The following is a 26138-nucleotide window of genomic DNA, read 5'->3' as shown; positions in this document are numbered from 1 at the left end:
ATTGATTCAACATAAATAAATAAAAATAATTTAAATTGTGCACAAGTATAATTAAACATACATTGGCGGACCCATGACAGTGATAATCAAGTCCAAACATAAAGCGTATAGCAATCATTAAGCAATTAATTAAGATTTTCAGTTGAGATAAAAAAAAGAATGGCACGAGCGGGATTCGAACCCACGATCTTCGGCTAAGACCTCAGAGGTCACGATAGCTCAAGTGGTAGAGCAGCGGCGTATCAAGCCGAAGATCGTGGGTTCGAATCCCGCTCGTGCCATTGACTTTTTTATCTCAACTGAAAACCTTAATTAATTGTAAGATATTAATTGGTCAAACGGACCACGAAACTAATGAATTTAGCAATTATTAAGGTTTGATCCTACTTCAACAGTAGTTCAAAATATGGATAACGGAAAATAACGGTTTATAGATTTGATTTTACAACAAGCAGCGAGACTGGGCGGACACATGATACCAAACTTACCCAATTGGACTAATAACAATATTGTAATTGAATAAAACAGTAGAAAGTAGTGGAATATAGAAAATGTTTTATTGAAGTGCAAAAGGCAACAGGGCTTTGTAAACTTTATAAGAGTTTCTATTAACATTTTTACTATTTACATTGCATTAAATTAGCAGGGTACATCGATGTCATAATTGCCTATTGGTCTGCAAATGAAATTTGCGCTTGAGCAGGTAAAATTAATTTGTTTTCAATTTCATTTTTTCGTCTACTGGAAGGTAACACGGCTTTTTCGTGCAAAAGGACTTATTTTAGGATCCTACTTTGGACGCGTTGAAGTTTCCTAAAATTAGTTGTGCAGGTAAGATCGCAAACGGGGCTCGCATACAACATCATTGGTTTTATTTATATAAGCATTAAAAGTTAGTTTCTTATCCATAATTAGTCCTGGGTCATTTCAGACCATTAGGTAGAGTAAGTGTTATATTAGAGTTTGGTTATAGTTGGGCTAGATATGGCTAAGGCTATGTTAGGTTATGGTTTGTTTATCTTACTGATTGGTTAGGGTTAATGTTAGATTATATTAGGCTTTCTTCGGGTAGACACAGTTAGGGATATACTAGGTTAGGGACGGTTCACCTTAGATTATGTTAGAGTTGGTTAGGGTAAGGCAGTGTTGGGGTTATGTTAGTTTATGGACGGTACAGCTTAAATTATGTTCAGGTTTGATTAGGGTTATGCTAGGTTAGGTTGGAAAAGGTTGAATTTTGCTTGAGTTTTGTTAGGGCTATGTTAGATTAGTGACTGCACAGATTAGAGTTAGGTTAGGGTTATGCTACGTTAAGGAGGGGACAAGTTAGGCTAGGGTTAGGCAGGGTTAGGTTTTTGCATTTCAAAGTGATTTTGCAATTTTCAAAAGGGAATTGTTGCTTGCTTTGACAAATTTGAAGTAACTAGCCCAAATAAAAATTTGTTAGGTAGTAAATTTGGTCTCATACACTAGGCCATACAAGTGAATTAAGGCTTTTTTTTTAAATTAAAGGAAGAGATGTAAATAATATTGATGATGTCGAGTGAAGAATTTCATAATAAAATTTAAGTATCAAGGATTGTTTACCTAAAAAGAATCAACATAAGATAATGTGAAGAGTCAAAAATTGAATTACAAAAGTGACAAAAAAATTAAATTATTTAATTTTTTTTTTTTGAATTAGTAAGTTATTCAGGTGGAAAGTTTTCATTCTGGTCCGTTTTATCTCGCTTTGTCGGTTCAGCATTATGTTTTGGTCTAATAGGGAAATCTGTGGCCTTATCTCCGATGGATAATCGGTACATTTTGGTTTATGTCATAGGCTTTGGTAATCTATCTATTTTGGATTATTTTTCACATTGGTTTGGTTTAAAAAATTTTGTTGTCTTTTAAAGGATTTTTCTGCTCAATTAAAGATTATACAACCTATTTTAAAAAAAATATGAAACGGTTCTTTAGGTCTTTTTTTAACGGCGTCTCGCTTGGTTGAAGATAAAGGCCGGGGAATATCTTCGAAGGATTCTTCATAAGTATGCGGTTTTGCATTAGAAAACGATATGGTGGAACAAATGATTCCGCAAACCATTAACACAGAAAATAATAAAACAGTGTCAGTTAATCATGGGTGTATATCAGTCTACTATGCTCTACATAGAATTGATTTGATTTTATTATGCGGAAAATATGGAAAAAAAAATCATTCCGGTCTTGACAAGGTTACCTGTAATTTATCTAACATCTTAAATTTATTCCGTAGCTTAATAAAATTAAAGAAGACAGAACGAGACCAAGCAAGCCCGAACTCTTGGAACGGAATTATGTCAAGAATAACGACTGATTTGAATTAAAGAGAAAAAGAGAGAGGATATATATATATATATATATATATATATATATATATAGAGAGAGAGAGAGAGAGAGAGACGAAAAAATCAATGCACAAGGAACAAACTTGTAATAATTGATTTTTCCTAAGCTCAGGGTGATGTTTTGATAGCTGGTCTCTTTGAAAACGTGACGAGGCTAGGCGGACCCTATGACATTGACGATCGGATCTATAATATGAATGATAAGGCTGGAATTCTGACAAGTTGGAAGTAGGTTTAGTTTTTTTAAGCAGCGAGACCAGGCGGACCCTTGACAATCAAACCCCTTATAAGTTTAGACCATAATAACATTTGATTTGATTCTAATCAAATAATCAAAAATGTAAAATATGTAGTCGATAAATTTAGACTGTAAATATATAAGAGGCAGCGAGACCTGGCGGACCTTTGACAATCAAACCCCTAATAAGTTTAGACCATAATAACATTTGATTTGATTCTAATCAAATAATCAAAAATGTAAAATATATAGTCGATAAATTTAGACTGTAAATATATGAAAGGCAGCGAGCCTAGGTGAACCGACGGCTGATAATCAGAACGAAGATAGATGTAGAAAGTAAGGATGTAAGTAAGGTTGAATAAATCGATTTCCTCGTAAATTTTGGAAAGGAAGTGACAAATTAAAAAATCCGTGGCGTTTGGCTTGGTGATTTATATTGTAGTTAACGACACTAGGCAGATCCCTGTACTTATTATCTAATTTCAAATAAAATTAGACAGGAAGCGAATCTGGACTGGATATATATATATTAGAGACCGTTAGAACGATAGGACAAGCCTGAGTTCATCGATTTCCCTCGCAAATTTTGAGAAGAATTGATAAATTACAAAAATCCATGTCGTTTTTTGCTAGATAAGATATACAGGAAGCGAATCTGGACGGACCCACGGTTGATAATCTAACCCAAAATAGTTTTAGACCGTTAGAACGATAGGACAAGCCTGAGTTCATTGATTTTCCTCGCAAATTTTGAGAAGTAATTGATAAATTACAAAAATCCATGTCGTGTTTTGCTTAATAAAATACACAGGAAGCGAGACTAGACGGACCGACAACTCGAAATAGTTTTAGACCGTTAGGACGATAGGACAAGCCTGAATTAATCGATTTACCTCGCCTATCTTGAGAAGAAATCGATAAACAAAAAAATGGTGTTTTGTGCTTAATTTTAATAACAGGAAGCGAGACTAGGAGGACCCATGATTGATTGGCAAACCTAAAATAGTTTTAGAGAATAAAGAGCAAGGGAAAACTGGAATTTTTTATTTTCTCTTTTTCCATCAATGTTGAAAGGAAATTGACAAATTAAAAAATCCATGGCGGTTTTGCTTAATTAGATTTAAAGGGGCGGACCCATGACGTAAAGAGCACCATAGACCATAGAAATTACAGCCTTGATTCTACTTAAATTATAAAGTGTAAATAATAATCAGGTGGTTTTGTTGGACTTGAGAAGCAAAGAAAAACAGCGAGGAACGGCAGATCCATGGATTATGAGTACGACTCGCACAATCTACAAATTGAAATTAAATCCAAAAAACCGGACATTTTGACCGAGGGTTTTCAAGGAGATTCTAAATGTCAGGGAAACTTTCAATTCCCACCCCGAATACCGACACGGCACGCATTTCCTCCCTACCTCGTCGTGTAAATGTTCTCCAGGATGTGGTTTCCAGCGTCCTCCGGGGAGAGGTGTAGTTCATGGACACCCGTCCCGAGGTCGTTGCCGGGACCCGAGACAGTTCCCCCGGGGACGGGACCAATTTGCCAAACGATCCCACAAGAAGTGAAAGGACTATGCTCACCATCTCCCGTGGGATCTTTGTTGCGTAATTAAAAAACCAGAAATATTGCGAAATTTGGTGTTTTTTCTTCTCTCTTTCTCTTATGGATTTATAGCAATGGTAACGGTCCGTTGCCTGAGAACAAGGACGAATTCTGATTCAAAAAAGAAGCCGTTCAATTTTCTTTCAAAAAACATTTGACCATATAAAAACCATAAAAATTCCTTTTCGTTCTCTTCCTATAAAAATATATTTACCCGTGTATCTTTTCTTGCTACACTCTTGAAAATAGGTTCAAAAAGGCTTCAAAGAGTGGGATGGAAAATGAAAGTGATCCTGTTCTCCCTGCTTTTGCAACGTGGGACCGACCGTTCTAGGGAACAATCGCCTCGACTTATCTGACCCCTTTATCAATCCTTGGACGTGTTTTCCCTTTTTCTAGTACCGGGGTTATATCCAGGATTAGAGGGTCGAATATACGAATACGCAGGATGGACTGAATCTGACGAAATCCGTCAAAACTGCGGTCGTGAGAGGTTGAAAACAGCGAAATCATGCGAACCAAGGACTGTCGAAGTGCCGTTGAAAAAATCTTCAAAACATTAAAATGAAAATTAGGACTTTCGCGAAAACTACAAGGGAAATTAATTTTAACGTGTATTTTCATAAATCGATTCAAAACTTACTTCTAAGGATAAACAGCGAAAGCTAGTGGATCCAAAAAAGTCCAGCCATCCAACAGAATCAGGAATTTTATGAAACATACATAAATGTATTGTAAATAATCTGAACAAATTGACTTTTAATGAGTACAACAAATATCAAGATCCACACTTGATATCAAGTAAAACAGCGGCAACAAGCGGACCCACAAAATGTCCTACATGAATTGGCAAACATAAACAAACAAAAATGAATCAACAAGTAAAAATAAAAGTCCTAAAAGTAAAAATAAAAGATCGAAACGTTGGCACGATAAACAAAACGTTTTTCTGAAACCTACATCACACCAGACCGCATCCCACAATTTCTGAATAATTAGTGAATCAAATCTTGCAATGCGTATTTTCCAAAATCAAGGATTTAAACCTGACATAAAAGAGGTGAAACAAAGGACTGATCAATTGCAACAACGAGGGCAAACCAGACTGTTGACATCCAGGGGAAAACAGCGAAGATGGGTGGACCTTTTTTTTTAAATTGGACCAATTCAGCTGTGTCGATTAGGCGGACGAGAGTGAAAGGCCGCCGATTAAAATAAACCGTCTATGCAAACCAGTCGGATACTTTCTCCTTCTTCCTTTTCGACATAGCCAAGTTCGGTCCAACTTCATTTGTGGCATGAGACGATCTGAAGATTCTCGTCTTCTTCAACGGACCGTGAATAACCAGAGTACAGGTCGGGTGCCGCGTTCCGCAATAAAATTCTTTTCATGGCTCGTTCTCTCTCCCTATCCAATTCGGAATGTCGTTACATTGGTCAAAAAGCGATAACGGGCGGACCAGTATGAGTTTCATAGACATCTCATTGGTATTTCACGTTTGAAGATACTTAATTCAAAATAAACTTTTTTCTTAGTTAATTTTTTTTTGGCCTTGTGTTTCCACATTAGCCATACATTATTATATTCGTTAAAATTTAAAAAACTTAGAATTTACACTCAGACAAACTGCGAATTTTCCAAACTAGTTTAAAATGCACAACCAGCGAGGATTGGCGGACCGGGATGAGTAGTCGTTCTTCTTCAACAGGATTACTTCATTAAAATCCACATTACATTGGTTTATCCTTGAAGAAATTTCGTTTCATTGTTATCTCGTTGATTCACTGTTATGATTCAAGTTAGACATTTGTGGGTCCGCCTGTCTTCGCTATACTTTTTAGCTATCAGTAGGTCTTGATCTTTGAAAAAAAAAAAAAAATCGTTTGTATCCACATTTCCAGTATCTTTGGAGAATTCTCGAAAAATCAGGTTTCATGCATCACTAAGGTTTTGAGGTTTTTCAATGACACGCTGGGCAGCTGTGGGTCCGCTTGTTTTCGCTGGTTTCTCGAAGCAGCCAGGTTGTTTTGTGCAGATACACGTTAAAATCCATATTCTCGTTTTATTCACTTGTTGGTTTTCTTCGAGATGGTTTTCGGTTTCTGATCGAAAGTAGGACGTATGTGGGTCCGTTTGTTTTCGCTGTTTTATTTGATATCCAGTGTGGACATTGATATTTGTTATATCCATTAAAACTCAATTTATTTCACATTATACTCGAAGTAGAGACATTTCATAAAATTCCTTGATCAGTTGGAAGTTTTGAATTTCATCAGTACAATTGAAACGTTGTGGGGAAAAACAGGCTAAGTACACGATTTGTTTTTCCAAATGAAAATTTATCCATATTGCAAAAATATTTTCAATATTTAATTTTTGATTTGATGTGAAAGGTGTTTAAATTTAATAGCTGTATTTTTCATTAAATTTTTAAGAACAGCCTAGTGCTTCAAACATAATGGTAAATCGATTTTTTGCTCTCCTGTAAAATTTAGAAAAATGGAGATGTACTGTTTTTCCCCTGACCCCTTCAATTGGAAGTGTTTGGGTCCGTTTGCTTTCGCTGTTTTATTTGATAACACTTAATTCTTGATTTTTGAAAGTTTATGAAAGTACTCGTTAGAATTACCGTTTCCGTTGGTGGTTTGAATAGCTTTCATTCAATTAATTTCTCGATTGATAATGATGGTTTTTTGATTGGCGATTGTAGCTAATGACATTATGGGCCCGTCCGTTTTCGCTGTTTTTTTTATATATCCAAATTGGATCTTTTAAAAAATAATAGCCGAGTTTCTTTGTAGTATTCCCGAAGGATCTTAGATTCAAACACTTGTAGATTCAGTTTAAAGCTTTGAGGTTTTCAATGACACGCTGGACAGCTGTGAGTCCACTTGTTTTCGCTGTGTTTTGTTAGGTTTGAATTAATTTTTGTAGATACACGTTAAAATCCCATTTTTTTACAGAAGTTGATCTTACTTTTTACCCAATTTGGGATGTTTTTCGGTTTCTTGTTGAAAATAGGATGTGTATGGGTCCGTCAGGTTTCGATGTTTTACTTGATTTCCAGCGGCGGATCTTGATATTTGTTGTTATATTTTATCCCTGGGATTGGACTTACATTTCATTAAATCATCCTAGACTCTCAATATTTTCGGTTTATTTTCGAAGAATAAGAAGAATGAACCTCCAAAGAATTGTGGGCCAATCTATGACCACAATCTTCAGATCTGAATAAAACGACATTCTTCGAAAATATTCCTTTGGACTGCGGCCACTGTTTTATGACCACTAGCGGAAAAAGTCGTATTTTTAATAGAGTAAACTTCACAATTTCGAAGAAAAGGAAATTTTCGTTTTGATTTTAACCCTCGAAGGATTTATTCACAGCCTTTCAACTTGTATTGTCCTCGACAGAGCGGATCGGTAAATCCCCGGGGCAAATTTACCTTTGTCGTACAACAATGCGGCGTTGTGCGGTAAAGCCCACCTGAACCTCAGTGGATTTCCTAAGTCCCCTCCGCCGGAAACTTTAAATTGGAACGATAACGCTTTGTTCTAAATAGTCCAACATCGCCCGACGAGTTCTGGCGGAAGTCTATCGTTTGGGCTTATTAACAGAACCAGTTCTACCATGAGATCCTGCCCGGATGTTCAAAACCCTCTTCCCGAACGTTGGGGGGTCCTGAAGTCCCTTTAGCAGTTGAGGTTTTTCATTGACACTTGGACCCATAACAGTCCATCCAGCGTGGATCTTGATATTTGTCGTTGTAAGAAATAAAATTTAATTTCTTAGGAATATACTCAAAGTTAAGATATTCCATAAAATCCCTGGTCCAGTTGGACGTTTATCAGTACATATTAGAACTTCTTTGGTCCCTTGTTCTCGCTATATTCCATTAGAGGTTAGGTGTGTACTGGTTTTTGATTTTTTTGAGTTTTCTCAAAGGATCTATTTTTCAAACACTTATACATTTTGTTTCTGGTCTGAAGTAGGACATTTATGGGTCCCTCAGTTTTCGCTGTTTTATTTGAAAATATACATTGTGCATCTTGAGATTCGTTGTTGACCTCATTAAAATTCAATTTCTTGGGAATATACTCAAAGCACAGTTATTTCATACAAATCCCTGGTTTAATTGGAAGTTGTAGGTTGGTTCGATACGATCTGTCTTTTTATATGGGTCTCTCTCTCCTCTCTCTCTCTCTCTCTCTCTCTCTCTCTCTCTCTCTCTCTCGTTTTTATGAATAGTTTTAGATAAATTCGTAACTTAAATAATCTTAAATAATCTCAGATTTTGAATTTTCATGTAAAAATTAAGTCTAATTTACATTAGGCTGTTGGTGTTAAATTATTATCAGACGATAAGCGGGTTTATTAATATCTTAAGAAGTTTTTTGAGTTCTACTTTATTAATTCGTACTTAAAACTGTAATTGAAACTGATAACAAACCAATTTCAATGCAGGAATATAAAAAAAAGAATTTAAAAGAAAAATACACTCACATATTTTTGGATATACAACTTAACCTAAGCCTAACTATAACACTACCTAACCATACCATTCTTGAAGTAACCTAGCCCTAACCACTCCAACCATAGCTCACCTAATACCATTCCTAAAGTAATCTAACCCTAACACTAACTGTAACCCTACCTTTTCTAACCTAACCCTAACCATGACCCTACTTCACCATACCATTCCTAAAGTAATCTAACCCTACCTCAAACTATATTGATTAATATTAATAAGCCTCATTTGATAGAGACCGACTCAGGTTGTACTCATCAGCAAATATCCCACACCGTACACCAATTTCATTTTTGGGCCCATCGGTATAAAAAACTATAGTTGGGATAGCTATTTAAAATTCACATGAATTCTGCCCTGATCATCAGAGAAGTGTTTCTCTTTTGTTCAATAAGGCCAGATCTTCGATAATTGTGGCCGTAGGTAATGACTACAGTGGAATATCTAGCAATTTAAAACCTTCAACCGCCGGCAAGGTATTCCCTCCTAATATCAACATTTCAGTACCGCGGATTCCCAAAGGTGTCATCCTAGTTCTTAGGAATGAATACATATCTTTGTAAGAGTTACGGAAAACTGAAAAAAATAGAGAATGAAAAGGCTTATAACAAAGCTTAGCAACGATCTTAAGAATTGTCTCCTCCCTGAAAAGATCCGGGGGAAGGACACCGGCATCATTGCAGAGACTGTATAAAGGGCTTGTACTAAACGCCGCTATTGCAATCCTGATACCTTGGTAATAAATCCTCTAGTGGTTTTAAAGTGGATATTTGCGCTGAAGAGTAACATGCTGCTCCGTATATAAACTTTGCTCCTAAGTACATGCTGATTATTCTTAAAAGATTGTCCTATTCGCTCCCCAATTATAATTAGCGAGGATCTCATCAGACATAGTATTTTCCTTCCTGAATTAGACAATTGGGGCTATTTGAGGTTTCCATCGAAGGGCTGTGTCGAAAAAAATGCCCAAATATTTGCCTTCCCTTACTTCAATGGTAGAAAGGAAAAACCGAGGTGTTTTATGATGAGAACCGAACCTGAGGAATCCCGTTTTTTATAATTTAATTATAACAGGATGAAACTAAATTATTATTTGATTGAAGATAATCTTATATGTCTGTCTTTTAAGAACCAAATTATCATTTGATTATACATCATCTTATTAACAGATTATCCAAAACAGAGGGAAAATAATCATCTTTTGGTTCTGTCATCAAAGTTAACTATAACATGGTGAAACTAAATCATCATTTGATACTAAATAATCTTATTTGATCGTCTTGTGGAAGAACCAAATCATCACTTTGATTATTCATCATTTTGTATAACCATAACCAGGGGAAAGTAATCATCTTTTGGTTCCCAATTATCTAAAGGCTGATATTGATTCTGTCAAAAATAATTTCCAAATTTAGGCAACTAAAGGTATTAATTTATGTAGGAATATGCTTAATTTTGCTAACTTTTTTGCAGATCTATAAGCATTTACGCTGGTATACATACCCATCGCAGCAGCGGTGGATTATCCGAATCCTATTTATTGTACCTATATATGGATTGCATTCCTGGGTTAGCTTGCTTTTCTTCAACAAGGACAACTATTATATCTACTTCTTTACTGTTAGAGACTGCTATGAAGGTATATTTACTATATATACTTTTATATATTTTTCCCTATTAAACCAGATTTGTTAACATTTGAAAATTGTCTCTAGCTTTTGTGATTTACAACTTTATGAGTCTGTGTTACGAGTACCTCGGCAACGAAGGTAACATCATGAGTGAAATACGCGGGAAGCCTATCAGGTCGAGCTGCACGTACGGGACGTGCTGCCTCTCCGGGAAGACTTACACGATTGGATTTCTGAGATTTTGCAAGCAGGCCACTTTGCAGTTTTGCTTTGTGAAGCCCGTTATGGCCTTAGTGATAATTCAGCTTCAGAGCATGGGCTTATACCATGATGGTGACTGGAGGTAAGTGGTTTTTGATCTTTTATTTTATAATTTAAATCATTTTTATTTTATTTTTTAAAAACAGTCCAACTGGAGGGTATTTATATGCGACGATAATATACAATATTTCCGTGAGTCTGGCTTTGTACGGGCTTTTCCTTTTCTACTTCGCCACAAAGGATATGCTTACACCTTTTGACCCTGTTGTTAAATTTTGCACCATCAAGTCCGTCATCTTTCTTTCATTTTGGCAAGGTAAGAAATAAATTTGTATATATATTTTGTCAAAAATCTCTTATTTTATTTATTTATTTTTGTATGCTTTAAGGTGTACTTCTGGCCGTTTTGGAGAAAGCGCAAGTGATCGACTCGATCATTGACACTCACGGGACCACGACCTCTGCAGGAACAGTCTCTGCGGGCTACCAGAACTTCTTGATATGCATTGAAATGTTTTTCGCTGCTCTTGCACTTAGGGCGGCTTTCCCATATTCCGTCTACACGGCAGAGACTGGCCGAACAGTCACAATGCACAGTATTTCTAGTAGCCTCAAGGTACTTAATATATTAAACGATAACGATAAACAATTTTAATTTCTTTCCCTTCTCACTTTGATGATATAGGAAACGATGAACCCTAAGGACATAATGACAGATGCTATCCATAATTTCCATCCTCAGTATCAACAATATACGCAGTATAGCTCAGGTAATTGGCGATTTATTTTCTACTGTCATTTTGTTAATTCGCATGATTTTATTATCTCGCTTTTTTTTTGTGTTGTCTCTATACACTTTGCATGTTTAACCTTTGATGATTTATAAATTCACGGATGCAGCTGGTGGTTTTGCGGTTCTGTATTACTTTGTACACCTTTGTCTCCATAAAAAATTCTATACTTAAAAAATCTTTACCTTATTGCTTTTATAAATTTAAATCACTATAAATAAGCATAATCGAATGACATTGCTTAATAACAACCCTTAATTTTATACAATTCATTGTAGTTTTCTTCTCACCACCTTGCTTTTGCCGTTTTGCTTAGTTAAAAAATTTCCATATTTGAAAAGGAGTCAAAGGTGTCTTGTTGAAGCACTTAAAGCACTCAAGTTCTGACAGGTCATAGTCTAAAGTCATACCAAAAACGATACGGACGCCGTCCCCTTTATCGGGAAGGCACCGTTCGTCTTTTTGTCTGTTGCAGAAGTTGTACCTCCAGCGTCGAAACAGAACCCATATGAGAAGCTCTGACTGGCAAAATAAAAAATGCAACAAAAAACCACTCGTTCTAATACCCAGCGCTCTCTTAAAGCAACTCGCATTGCATATTTTTCTTTTAATAATATGATTTTTGGATGATGCATGGTATCATGATTATTTTTTTTAAAGCATGAGAGTTTGTATTATTTCTCATGATGTTCGTTAATTTTTCCCCTCATCCCATTATTATAATTTAATTTTTTCATATGTTTTCATTATTGTGATAAAAGTGTGTGCTTTAAAAATATCGATTTATTCTTATTTGTAATTATTATTTCCCATTTTTTTGTATTATTGTGTTTTTACTTTTTATTTAAATCTTATTGTTTTATATATCGAACACAATTCAGGTCTATTAAGATGCTTATACCATTATTTAGACTACTTATACACAAGAACTTAATTTAAAAAAATTAACAGTATACATGTATTTTACGGTATTTAGGGTTGTTTTTATTCCTTAGATTGCAACTATTATATAATATAAAAGGAACAATTACCACACGAATATTAGATTTTATAAAATCACATATATTATTATTTTGTCACGTTTAGAAGTATATAGAAAAACACTCGCATATTTGAATCATGAATATGTGACCTTACTTGTCTCCTACCCTACCTAGCTTAACCGACTCAAACCTAACTCAAACCATTCCTAACCTAACTAGTTTTTAACCCTAACTCGAACTATTCCTTACATAACTGGTCTTTAACCCTAACCCGAACTATTCATAACTTAACCTTCTTTAATCCTAACCCAAATTATTCTTAACCTAACTGGTCTTTTTACTCTAACTCAAACTGTTCCTTACCTAACCAGTCTTTAACCCTAACCCAAACTATTCCTTACCTAACCTAACCTAATCTAATCCATGTGCACTCCCTTTTAAGTCGAAATTGATGGCAAAACAATTTGTTTTCATTCCAAAAACATATTCATGTTAAAAGCAACCACTTTTCCGATTATGTTCTATATGTAAATATGAAAGAGGTAGTTTAGTAAAGAGAAAACAATATACTAAGAACATTCCTACTCAAATTATTTTTCTCTTTAATTTTATTATTATTATTTTTAAATTGTATCTCTAGACATATCGATCAAACATTAACTGTAATAAGAATCGTTCAAACCGATTCTATTTTTTTATTTTATTTTTATTATTGTTGTAATTTAAATGTAATTAAATTAATCAAATGTATTGTATCATTAGAATTTTTATTTTGAAGAAACAATCATTGTAGTTGTGGATATATAAAAATATTGAAAAGATTGTCATTTTTGATTTGTTGTCCTTTGTTTTGTTTTTTAAAGTTTTGTATGATTAATGAAAACAAATCGATAAGTTTGTTCTATTTGATTTTTATTATTGATTTATTTTTTTAATCTTGCTGTATTTAAAGCATAATTCATTGTGCATCCATCCTAAACGCTTAAAGGCTTTTGTATTGCTGAGTTAAGCATAGTTGAATGAAAGAACCAAGAAAAATATGGACTTAAAAACCATGAAATGCTTGCCCGTTTTCATCTTATTGCATGGATTCTGTTCTTCGCACTACGGGGCATAACAGTTGTGATTCATTTGAATCCAGAGATCCAGCCTTATCTGATTTTACGGTCATAAAATCCGCGTTAGCAAATCTCCTATATAAATGCTCATGATTAAAAACTAATATGATGATTTAGTGAGATGATGACTCAAAAGTTGACTAAACACAATGATGGAATTGTTGAATTATTTAGGTTTTCCAATTGGTAATGCAAAAAAATTATGAATATTCAAATGATGATTAGGCTTTTCCTTGGCATAGTTAAATATGATGATGTAGAACCAACAGATTATTTATTTTCTCCATGAGACTTAAATAAAATTATGAATAATCTAATGATGATTTAGTTCTAAACATACAGTTACACAAGGCAATGTAAAGGCGAATTATTTATTTTCTTCATACGTAAGGCAATGTAAGTCCAAAGGATGATTCAATTTCGCCCTTTATATTTAAATAAAATGATTCAGTTTCTCCCTGCTATAGTTAAATAAGATGATGAATAATCAAATGATGATTCAGTTTCTCCCTGCTATAGTTAAATAAGATTATGGATAATCAAATGATGATTCAATTTCTCCCTTCTATAGTTAAATAAGATGATGAATAATAAAATGATGATTCAGTTTCTCCCTGCTATAGTAAAATAAGATGATGAATAATCAAATGACGATTCAGTTTCTCCCTTCTATAGTTAAATAAGATGATGAATAATAAAATGATGATTCAGTTTCTCCCTACTACAGTCAAATAAGATGATGAATTATCAAATGATGATTCAGTTTCTCTGTACTATAGTTAAATAAAATGATGATTAATAAAATGATGGTTTAGTTTATCCCCACTATAGATAAAAGATGATAAATAATAAAACGATTTATTTCTTCCAATAGAGTCAAATAAGATTGAGAATGTTTAGTTTCTTCAAGTGATAGTTAAATTGGATGAAAAATGTAACAAGTTGAAAGATGATTTTTTACTCCAATTTTGATACTACTGATGATGTGTTTTCTCATCAAACCAATGAAAAAAATAAAAATAAATTGAGATTTTTGTGTTTAGCGCAGAATGAAGTGATGAGTCTGTAATTGAGATCATATTTGATCATTTTGGTCTGCCTATCCCCGCTGGCCATCACTAAAGATGGTGAGAAGCCAAAATACATTTGACAGTCCAAACCAACGAGGATAAACAAACCACTATAATGTTAATGAGTTACAAAAATAAAATAAATAAGTGAAAATTGTCAGGATCTTTCTATACTGAGCATATTGAAAATTTTGTATTTTTTGTTTTTGTATTTTTAAATGATGAATATTAATAGTACAGTGAATGTATTTATTAGCATGAATGTGTTTTTGTTTGCAAGTCGGAAAATTTGTTTTTAGTTTGAATTACTGTTCCCCAGGAATGTCTGTAGAGGATTTGTTCAAACCGTTAATACTTTCAAATTTAAAACAAAACAATTTCAGGTTCCCACTCTCAACGTGGTATACGAGTAAGCACATACGACCCCGAAGAAGCCCCACCGCCCGGCTGCCAGATCCAGCGAAAAAACCCCGGAGGTCAGAAAGTGGCAACAATCAGCCACGGTTACAACGAGAAAACGATGCTCCTCAGCTCCGACGACGAATACCAGTAGGGCAGGGTAAAAAGAACAAATTTTCTGTCCAGTGAAAATTTTTACAAGGTACACCTGTGTTTTTCATAACCAGTCAAAACAAAAAAATTATTGTGATCAACGTCAATTTTTTGTTTTTTAAAGCACACAAGGATGACATTTTTATTCTGGAGCTTATTTTTAATTTAGAGTAGGCGATACTTATTTCCTCCCATGAGAAATTTGAAGAAGTTTTGATAAAAAAACATTAGCATCTGCAGCTTTATACTTATTGACACGATCACAATAAATACACATCGTTCTAAGCTAAATTGTTTATCACAATGTCAAAAAAGTAGATAAAACAAATAAGAGGGAAAGAAATTAGGCGATGCTTAGGATCATACTTCATGTGCTTTTATTTTTTATTTATTTTTTCTAAAGCATAAGCTTGTATATTTTCAGTCTTAACGATGAAGCTTTTTCCTTATTTATCTGTATATAAATGCTTGATGTGATGCAACTAGCTAACCCACCGTTAAGTTTTAAGATAAAATAAAGAAAGAAAAAAAAGAAAGAAAGCGACAAGAAAACCCAAATTGATTTGTTGATTATTTCACTCATTCAAAACTTAGGTTTGATTTATCAGTTGATTTTTACCATAAATACCGTATGACCATAAAACGATGGAATTTTATATTGTAAATACATTTTTTTGACATTGTGGCGAACAATTCTTTTTCTATTCTAGTCTACAATATTAAAAAAAAGAAAATTAAATATAATTTAACTTTAATACCTTGCTATTCATATGATAATTATTATATATAATAAAAAAGACAAAATATGTAAAAAAAAATTTAAAAAACACGGTTGTGACCAAAAATTGAAAAAAACCATTAAATATTGTAGCCTTTGCTAATTTGAAAATGTTACACGTTTGAACGTTTGAGTAAAAGAGTCAATATTGATCATAGGTTTACGAGTCGCCTGATATTGCTGTGATGTGTTCCTTCGACAGTTTTTATACTTTATACAATATAAAAGAAATTGTTTATTGATTAGAAATTTATTTTATCGTTATATTTTCTACAAGTACAGTAGTCCTTTAATGTTAGAGGTTAGGTTAATTTCTTCTGTATCTTCAGCGTATTTGATTTTTCCCCCAGTAACAACACAGAAATTATACCACTTCATATGGATGATAGGGGTTAAGAGAAATCAGCCGATGCTGGCACTCAATACGAGGCCATTGTCTTTTAAACCGACTTAGAATGTTCTCAGGATAAGAAAGTGCAGAGAAAGCATTGGCAGTATGGTTAAGACAGAATGAAAAGTTGATATGGAACTTTTGGACATGGGAAAAGAACAGCTTGTTGACAAAAGTAACATTGAGATGGTGTGGGTTGACAATTGGATGCATTGGTATTATATGTAAAGACGTCTTGTTTCAACAATTATAACAGATTTTGGCCTTAAAAGTGGATAGGATACAAGTTATAAAAGGATTGTAGTGTCAGTGGTAATGATGGTATCTTGTGTGACGGACGGGATAGGACTCAGAATGTACCCTTAAGGGATACCAGCTTTTATTGGCTTGATATCAGAGTTGGAGTTGGACTCTAAAGACCCTGAAGCAGCGGTTAAATAAGATTCTAGGCTGGTCCATTCAGCATTTTTTGGTCTTGTCTCAATATTTTGTTTGAAGAGTTAGAGCAAATGTTAAAGGATTACTGTAAGTTTTTTTAATCTCTTATGCCTTTTAGTTTTTCTCTCTATAAATTCTCAGATAAAAAAATGGAGTATCAGGCGTAAAAAGATTTTTAAAAAATTGTCCGCGAGCCGTTAAAGCGGTAAAGAACAAAGACAGAACTGAGTGCAATATTTTAGATCAAAAAAATGTAGGTGTAAAATAATGTTTGTCCCAGCGAATTCGAGCAGATTGCTAAAAAAAGAAGACACTCTTCTTTTCACGATTCGCTCTTAGATCCTCGGCTTATCTGGCCGACAAGAAAAGTACTTAAAGGGACGATGGTTTGTGATCCCAAGACAAAAGTAGTGAGTCATTTTTGAGTTAAATTTTCGGTCAAAAGGGAAAAAACTCCCATTAATTTGAAATAGGCTACAAATTATGTTTTAAAAATCTTTCCTAGAGAAAAGGTGGTTGTTTAATCTATCTTCCTTAATAAATATACCAAAGTTAATATAAAAAAAGAAAAACCACGTGTAAGTGTTAAGTGTTAAACCAAATATAAATCACAATTTAATAATAAAACGTATTTTTGTTTATAATAAATATAAGAATAAGAAATACTTCTTCTTTTTGTATATAACATTCAAAATAATATTTTAAAAATAACAAAAAAAATTTAAAACATATTTGTTAATTGTTTTAATTCTAGTGCAATATTATTATCATTTATTTAGACTTGTACGCTGTACATGGACAAGGCTGTATATATACATAAACATTGCGAGAAAGCATTTTCTAGACTAATATTCTACTTGACTGTGCGAGCCCCGTTTTTTTTTTTTTTTTTTAATTTATTTATTTTGTACATTGCGGGGGTTTTTCGATTGTGGATTTCGGTTTGATTGGATCTTGCCGTAGTCGATGAAAAAGATGTATATTTTGTCCAGAAACGGAACACAAGCTATGTAGTCACTTCCACCATGTTTATTTTGTATAATAAAACTTATATTAATCAAATGTTGTTATTTAAAAAAAATATCTTTTGGAATAGAAGAATCCTGAACCTTTCCTTTCTCCTGTGTTTATTATTAAATTATTACAGTGATAGGAATAAAAAGAAATTGTATAAATAATCAAACTTATATTAATCAAATGTTGTTATTTAAAAAAAAAAATCTTTTGAAATAGAAGATTCCTGAACCTTTCCATTCTCCTGTCTGTTTATTATTAATTTATTACAGTGACAGGAATAAAAATAAATTGTATAAAATAATCATAATTGAAAACAATTGGGCTAAACGATTATAACGATTAATTAATTCAACAATTATAACAGATTTTGGCCTTAAAAGTGGATAGGATACAAGTTATAAAAGGATTGTAGTGTTAGTGGTAATGATGATACATTGTGTAAATGGTGGACTGGATGTACCCTCGTGGGATGCCAGCTTTTATTGGTGGTTGGATACCCTGAACAACAAAATTTTGTGGAAATAAAAGGCAAATAAAGAGGTTTGTCTAGCAGAAATTCGCCCTTTTACACCTTCTGCAATATAAACTTTATGTAAGTCTTAAGCAATCCTTTGTGCCTTTTTGAATTTGGCTTTATAGCAGTTCAAATTTTGCCACAACCAACAATAACAAGTAAAAATTTAGTTTAAATATGACATGCTAGTTGCTTATTTCTTGTTCATTTCAGCAGAAAGGTGGACTGATATTTATGATGAATTATATTAATCTTTAGATACCATTGGTAAAATTAAACTCTAAGGACAAAACGAAATGTTTCATTAAAAAAAAATCTCCTGGTTTGATGTTTTATATTTTTTTAGAGTAGTTTTGCATAATTTAAAATTCTCATTTGATTTACTGTCTTCTTCTTTCAAATGAATGATAAAAATTAAGAATGTGACTCATTTTTTACATGATATCTCGTTCTTTTGTGAGACGTTCTTTGACTTGGGCGATTATTTTTTGCCATGACCACATGTCCAATGTGGGTAGGGTAAAGATACCCTGGAAAAGAATTTTCCGTGAAATTGCGCCTCCTGCCCCCCCCCCCCGTATGCGCGGGGCCGTTGTACCGCGGCGTTTCGTGCCCCGCAACACCGTGAAAGCGGAGGATGGCCCGTGACCGTCGGACCGTGACTGCTTTCCAGTTTCCAGCCCTCCTACAAGAGCCTCCTGACACAGTATTTCCAAGGAGTCAGAAACGAGAGGACCGAGGTGAAAACGTAAGTAAAAAGTCCAGAAAGTTTCATTTTCTTTCACAATCTTTTTGGGCTTTATGACAAAATTAAGAAATATTTAAAAAAGGACTTACCTACATTCAACTAACTTTCATTTAAAATCAATGCCGAATTCAACAGTTGTCTTAAGATCTTTCAGTCAAGGTGGTGCGACAAGTCACCCTTGTTTTGTTTTTAAAATTATCATCATAGATAACGTCAAACTATTTTTGCTAATATATATGTATTTTTGTTTCCATCTTATGTTGTGTTTTTATGTTGGAATTTTTTTACGATGTGGTCTTGATGATTAGTTGTTAATTCTTGTGTTTTCCTTATTTGGAACTCTTTCTGTGTACGCCTTCTTTGGTATTATAAAAGAAAACTGTTTTTTCTATCAAGAAATTTTCTTATTCTTGTTTTCTAATTGTACGATTCTGTTGACTTTTCTACTATTTCTGCTAAAATATCTATATTTTTGTTTCAATTTTACGTTGACGTTTTATGTTTTAACTTTTTTGATGTCTTCTTGACGATTTAGTTGTTAATTCTTGTTTTCCTTATTTGAAACACTTTCTGTGTACGCCTTCTTTGGCAATATAAAAGAAAACTGCTTTTTCTATCAAGAAATTTTCTTATTCTTGTTTTCTAATTGTACGATTCTGTTGACTTTTCTACTATTTCTGCTAAAATATCTATATTTTTGTTTCCATCTTACGTTGTCTTTTTATGTTTGAATTTTTTACGATGTGGTCTTGATCATTAGTTGTTAATTCTTTTGTTTTCCCTATTTGAAACTCTTTCTGAGTATGCCTTCTTTGGCATTACAAAAGAAAACCGCTTTTTCTACCAAGAAATTTTGATCTTCTTCTTTTCTAATTGTACAATTCTGTTGTCTTTTCTACTGTTTCTCCTAAAATACATATATTTTTGTTTCCTCCTTGCGTTGTCGTTTTGTTTGGTCTTGTTTACGATTTGATCTTGATAATTTTGTTGTTGTTCTTGATTTTTCTGTGTATTTTCTATGTATGCTGAGCACTTCAGGTTGATTAAAACAACATTGTTCTTTTTCGTTTTGCCTTCTATACTTTTTTTTCAATTAGGTTTGCTTTACTACTTGGTTTTGTCACATGTATTGTTCTATTAATTGCAAGGAGGCTTTCCTTTGTTTTCATCTGCCTAAATTTAACGCTTTTCTTCTGTGTTTTGTAATATGTTTTTATTCTTCCTGACTTCTTTTTTTATTTGATGATCTTTTCATTTTATGTTATTCTACTTCAAGTTGATTAAAATTTATTTTTTCTTTATTTCGTCTATTACTTTTAAATTTATTGATATATCTTGGCAAAATTATCTTTTCTCCTTTTTCTGTACGTCTTATAGTCTTTTTATATTCGGTCTTTCTTTACTATTTTGTTTTGTCATGTGTATTTTGTTTTTGTTAGGAGTTTTGCTATAACTCATTTACTTACCTGCTCTTATATTTAGCGTTTTCCACGTGTGTTTTGTCGTATGCTTTTCTCTTCTTTTGTTTTAACCAAAAACTTTAAATACAAAGATAGGCAAATAGAAGCGAAGAAAAAAGATAACTTCACACAAAAACAGAAAAATACAAGGGCCAAGTAGTACAAAAAAAATCGAGACAACCAAAAGATGAACTAGGAAACAATAAGTAAAAATGAACAGTACAACGCGAAAAAAATAAGAACAAACTAAACTAAATAAAAATTGACGAAATAGATATCAACAAGAAGAAAATTTCTTCTGAGAAGAAAGGTGTTTCTTTCTTAGAAGAGGGCGTACACAGAAAGAAATGAAACAACAAAATTTAAAAAGCCACACAAAGCTAGATTAAGGGACATGAAGAAGTAAAACATACAAGGAAACATAATAAGAAAGATAAATGAATGCTAAGGAAAAATAACTCAGCAAAAACAGAATAATACACAAAAATCAAGAATAAAAAATTAATAGAAGGCGTAAAGAAAATAAAAGTAATGTTTAATCAACCTATACTATTAGATGAACGGAATAGCAAATAAGAAAAAGCAAGGGCAAAAAGATCGATTAGGATACATGAAGAATAACAAACTAGAGTAAAAACGTTAAATATGAAGGCAAATAATAATAGACCACCCATAGTGCCCAGTACACATGATAAAGAATAAAACAGTGAAATAGGAAACAAAAAGAATAAAACTTTAAATACAAAGATAGGCAGATAAAACCAAAGGAAAAGCACAGGTTAAGTGTGAGTTACAATTGTAATCAACACATAGAGGATAAATAATAAAACAGTGAAATAGGGAAAAAAGAAAAAACATGCAACAAACAGAATAAAAACTTGAAATGTAAATAAAGGCAGATAAAAACGAAGGAAAAGCACTACTCTTGTCAATAATACAATATATACACGTAACCGGGCCAAGTATTAAAGAAAGATAGAGAAGAAAAAGTAGTAAAATAGATAAAGAAAAAAGTAAAGTTTTAACAAAGCTGTAGCTTAAGCAAGTAGTATGGTAGACAAAAATAGTAATTTAAGAAACAGGAAAAACAAACGACAAATGAGAAAATTTTTACTATAAAGAGAGGTAAATGAAAAGCAAAGGAAAAACAACTCTTGACGAAAATAAAGCAATATACGTAACAGAGCCAAGTAGTAAAGAAAGTTCGGGAAGAAAAAAGTAGTAAAATAAGGAAAAAAGTAATGTTTTAACAAAAGTGTAGCTTAAGCAAGCAGTATATAGATAAGGGAACAAAAATAGTGAATAAGGAAACACGAAAAACATGCAACAAATGAGAAAACTTTTACTACAAAGAGAGATAAATGAAAGCAAATGAAAAGCACAACTCTTGACGAAAATAAAGTACACGTAACAGAGCCAAGTAGTAAAAAAATATTAGGTAGAAAAAAGGTGTAAAAGACAAACGTAAACAATAACGAACAAGAAGCAGGGAAGCAAGTCCAATGGATACTTCATTTAATTTTCAAGTTCAGAGATGCCCTTTTAATTTTTATTTTCGAAAAATTTTAATAACGAAATATATTAGGGCAGAAGAAAGATTTTAAGTTTAAGTGTGAATATGTCGCAATTGGGCGATTTCCTCCGAAAACTCGATCCGCTCTGTTTCGCCTTCTCGTCGTTAATTAAGTGAAAACGTTCGTCGCTTTTAATTTTTAATTTAATCGAATTGCATTCTCACTCTCGTTTTTCTTTCTCTCTTTCCCTTTCTTTATGTCTTAACGTTCTAATTCGCTATCAATGGAATCCTTTGGCCAATTTTTTCGCGTTGAAAGCATGAAATGTTTTCCTTTTCACTTTTTTCTCTCTCTCTCACCTTTGTAATGAGAGATAAAAGGAGTAGATTAGGCGGTGAAGAAAAGTTTGAAAAGAGAAAAAGGCTTGTTATAAATGTTCTAAGAGTTGAGACTTTTCCAATTGGGTTGATTGGGGTTTTCACGACGATTTGGCGTGCACAGATTTTTGGCACCGGGACCTAATTGGATTATGCAAATCGTTTACCTAACAAGAATTACGTAGGGATTCTTTGTTTTTTGGTTTGTAAATGTTCTCACGCTTTCAGGACGATGAAGCTGTTCGATACAGCCTGGAAAAACTATTCTTTTGTTTGATCTCTAACGTTAGTTTGTCGTAAGAAAGTGGAAAACAAGCGAAACCCGACGGACGTTTAATGGGGCGTTCAAGAGACAAAAGACGAAAGATGAGACGAAAAGGGAAAGATTCTGACCTTTATTATTGAAAATGATGCACACAACTTAAAACCAAAGATCAGTTGAAAATTCATTCGAGAGTAAAAGATAGCCTTGACAAAAACATATATACAAAAAAGCAAACTACAAGAAAGAAAACCAAGTTTTAAAGAAAGATCGAGAACAAAAAAGTAATAAAATAGATAAAGAAAAAGAAAGTTTTAACAAACCAGTGGCTAAAGCGAGCAAGATATCAGATAAGACAACAGAAAAAAATGAAGTAGGAGACAGCATAAAATATATATATTTTTTAAACTACATTAGAAAAACGTTAAATAGAAAGATAGGTAAATGAAATCATAGGAAAAGAACAGCTGATCAAAAACTAAACGAAAACATACAAAAAACAGAATAAAATAGTTAAATAGAATGATAGACAAATGAAAGAGAAGAAAAAGCATAACTTCTAAAACAAAAAATAACAATACACAAAACAGGGCTAAAAAGTAAAGAAAGGTCGAGTAGAATAAAATAGTAAAAGACGTTAAAAATAAAAAATGAGGAGCTTAAGTGAAGTGAGCATTATAGCAAATAAAACAAAATAAATAGTGAATTAGAAAATAAAATATGAGATAGAGCAGAAAAAAGTAGTAAAAGCCTTAAAGGAAAAGATAATGGGAGTTTTATTCATCACAAAACGCATAGAACAGAGGATAAAGAAAAAAAACAGTTAAATAGGAAACAATAACATAGAACAAAAGTCAGAAGAAGAATAATATTATAAATAACATAGAAAGTGAAGGAAAAACAGAACACTACAAAAAATGAGGCCAAGTAGTACAGTAAGATCAAGAAGAAAAACATAAGACGTAAAGAAAAAGTGAAGTTTTAACAAACCAGTAGCTTAAGTGAATAGTATAACAGATAAGATAAAACAAACAGTGAATTAGAATATATAACACAAAAAAAACCTATGAAAAAGCTTACTTGACAAAAACAGACCAATACACATAACAAAGCCAATTAGTACAGAAAGATCAGAAAGAAAAAAAACATAGAAGACAAAAATAAAATTAAATAAAATTTAACAAATCAGTATCATTAGGTAAACAATGCAACACATAAAACTGAAATGAAATGGTGAAGTAGAAAATAAGATAGAAGTTCATAAGATAAAACACACAAGAAAAATTTTAAATGTAAGTGTACATAAATGAACACAAAGGAAAATACTTGTAACAAAGCCATGTGACAATGTAACAAGAGCAATTAGTAAAGAAAAATCGAGTAGAAAAAGTAGTAGAAGACCTGAAGAAAAAGATAAGTTGAATTTTAATCAACCTGAAGTGGGTACAAGAAGTTAGAAATACTGTAAGTGAAAATAAATTAAAGCTATTAGCAAAAACAGAATACTCATAATCAAATTAAAGAAAGAATGACCAGTAAAAAAAAGACAATAGAAGTTTTAACATAATTGTAGTTTTCCAAATTTTTATTTTTAGATACTGTCGGATATGACGCTGCTCAGGGGAGCTCTGCTCTTGCTGCTCGTCCAGACGGCCTTTTCAATAGCAAACAAAGGAAATGATACAGGTATGGCAGGAAAGTAAGCCAGATAGCCGAAGACTCACGTATGAGTTTCAGTTTCAGTTTTTCCGGTAGATGAGAGGAATGAGAAATGTTCCGGTCGGCTCAACAAAGTCTTAAGCTCGATATCGACCAAACGGACCGGAGGCCAGTCACTAGACTTGACCGGCTATGCACTCCACCAACCACTTAGGTCTGCACCCTACGACATGTACCTGACAGACATGAGAATCAGAGCGCCTGGGAAATGGGCCAAAATTGAAAAGTGCCGGTATGTTTGGTCATTTCTAGATTAAAGGGTTTTTATAAATTAATGCATTTCAGGTATGATCCTGGCCAGGGGACGCTGCAGACAAGGCTGGTTTTCAGGGAGCTGGCTGTGACTGGTAAGGTCAAACTTTACAATGAAAAGCTTGATGCACCACCTGCTGAAAAGTGCAACATGACGCTCAGGATGAGACGGGCAGGTCTGGGTTTCACAGTACAACCAAGTAGAGGCAGGGGTTTGGGTGTAGACACAGCCGCGACCTTCGTAGAGCCTCAGTTCATCAGCGTACACTCCTATGGCTGCAGAGGGTAAGACCATATCAGCTGATATCCGTACCACTAAATGTTTTATGGTTTTTATTTATTTAGCATCGAAGATGAAGATGCGTCAAGGAGATCCAATGGACCTGAAGCAAGAGAAGGCGATCTAGATATGACTGTCGAGATGGAAGAGGTTTTCATAAGAGGAGTCAGATCACTATTGACCCGCTACCTCGAACACCAACTTCAACCAGCTCTGAGGGACACACTCATGCTCAACCTAGGTTATAGCATATCATACGGAAGATAGCTTTTTTGAAACCTTTTGACCTAGCCAATCAAAAACCCTTTCTAGAACAGTATAACAGCCATAATTTTATATTTTCAACTTTCTCTTTGTTTTAAAACATTCGTTATTTTTTCTTTTTTTTATGAAACAGATCAAAAGATTGATATGTCAACGAGTACGACACCACCGAACACGACAGAAGTTGTAAAGAGCACAAGAAAAAAAGGTATAGTTCAGCCTGGACATAAATACCGGCTCAGAAGATCATAGATACAATCTAAATTTAGGCTTCCAAAAAGATTCAAAGCCTGCCATCAATCTCATTCGACAAATAGACCAATTCTAGTTGTTGAATTTATAAAATTTCTTTTTTTAAATTGCATAAAGTGAGATGCACTAGGCCATATAAAAATGTTTTAAGGCAGAGTAATGGATCAAATTGGGCATACTGACAGAGATTCAACTAAATTCAATAGTACTTAGAATTTTTGACAAGGAAAGAAAATTGTACCTGAATTGGTCTGTGTTTAAAAATTGTCACAAAGAGAAAACATTGACCAGGATTTTTCCCCCTCCTTCAACTATCATTTGGACTTCTGGGCCGGAAAATTTCACATTGTGCTTCGACTTTGGCTTTCCCGACGCTTTGTACAGAAATATGTCCACTTGCAACGCCTCTTGCTTCTGCATTTGTATGGTTTCTCGTAGTTTTCTGTATTTTTCGAAGACACACTCTATCTTGGGGAGCTTGAGTAGCGTTTGTTTTCACTATTTTGTTCTTGGCTTTCCAAAATCGACTGTTGTACCCTTTCTTTGTATTATTTTGTGATATAAATAATTTGGTTTTTTTACAATAGAAAGGATTAGCAGTTTTTTTTCTTTGTGTGTGTGAATGTCTGGAGCAATTTTCGCCAATAAGCTTGCATACTTATAAATTTTGTTTTATAGGTATATAACTTTTTTTAGAAAATTTGATTCTCTCAGGACA

General features: G+C 33.3%; 2 protein-coding genes across 5 annotated transcripts in view; both read left to right on the top strand.

Annotated features, from left to right (window-relative positions):
- Positions 1–17368, top strand: part of LOC106671127 (transmembrane protein 184B) — a 24394-nt gene extending 7026 nt beyond the window's left edge. Inside the window, exons 3-8 of one of the 2 annotated variants that reach the window (XM_014401961.2) lie at positions 10222–10387; positions 10464–10722; positions 10787–10956; positions 11030–11256; positions 11326–11410; positions 14986–17368. In XM_014401961.2, coding sequence (XP_014257447.1) covers positions 10222–10387; positions 10464–10722; positions 10787–10956; positions 11030–11256; positions 11326–11410; positions 14986–15155 — 1077 coding nt within the window. In that variant the 3' untranslated portion in view covers positions 15156–17368. Of the gene's footprint in view, positions 1–10221; positions 10388–10463; positions 10723–10786; positions 10957–11029; positions 11257–11325; positions 11411–11906; positions 11963–14985 lie in introns of those variants that run through there. The other variant, XM_014401962.2, reaches the window with a different exon arrangement.
- On the top strand, positions 15124–26138 carry LOC106671128. 3 transcript variants are annotated; one of them, XM_014401967.2, is made up of 6 exons: positions 15124–15203; positions 24249–24339; positions 24391–24604; positions 24658–24909; positions 24970–25145; positions 25302–26138. In XM_014401967.2, exons 2-6 carry the CDS (start codon positions 24261–24263, stop codon positions 25418–25420), a joined length of 840 nt encoding a protein of 279 aa, XP_014257453.1. In that variant the 5' UTR covers positions 15124–15203; positions 24249–24260; the 3' UTR covers positions 25421–26138. The 3 variants fall into 3 exon arrangements, with proteins under 3 accessions (XP_014257453.1, XP_014257449.1, XP_014257451.1); XM_014401963.2 differs by lacking the exon at positions 15124–15203 and adding an exon at positions 18707–19040; XM_014401965.2 differs by lacking the exon at positions 15124–15203 and adding an exon at positions 18710–19040 and having other exon boundaries at positions 24970–25393.

Source organism: Cimex lectularius, unplaced genomic scaffold (genome assembly GCF_000648675.2).
Source record: "Cimex lectularius strain Harlan isolate CLEC.00 unplaced genomic scaffold, Clec_2.1 scaffold39, whole genome shotgun sequence".
Taxonomy (NCBI): domain Eukaryota; kingdom Metazoa; phylum Arthropoda; class Insecta; order Hemiptera; family Cimicidae; genus Cimex; species Cimex lectularius.
This window is presented reverse-complemented; position numbering and strand designations above follow the sequence as displayed.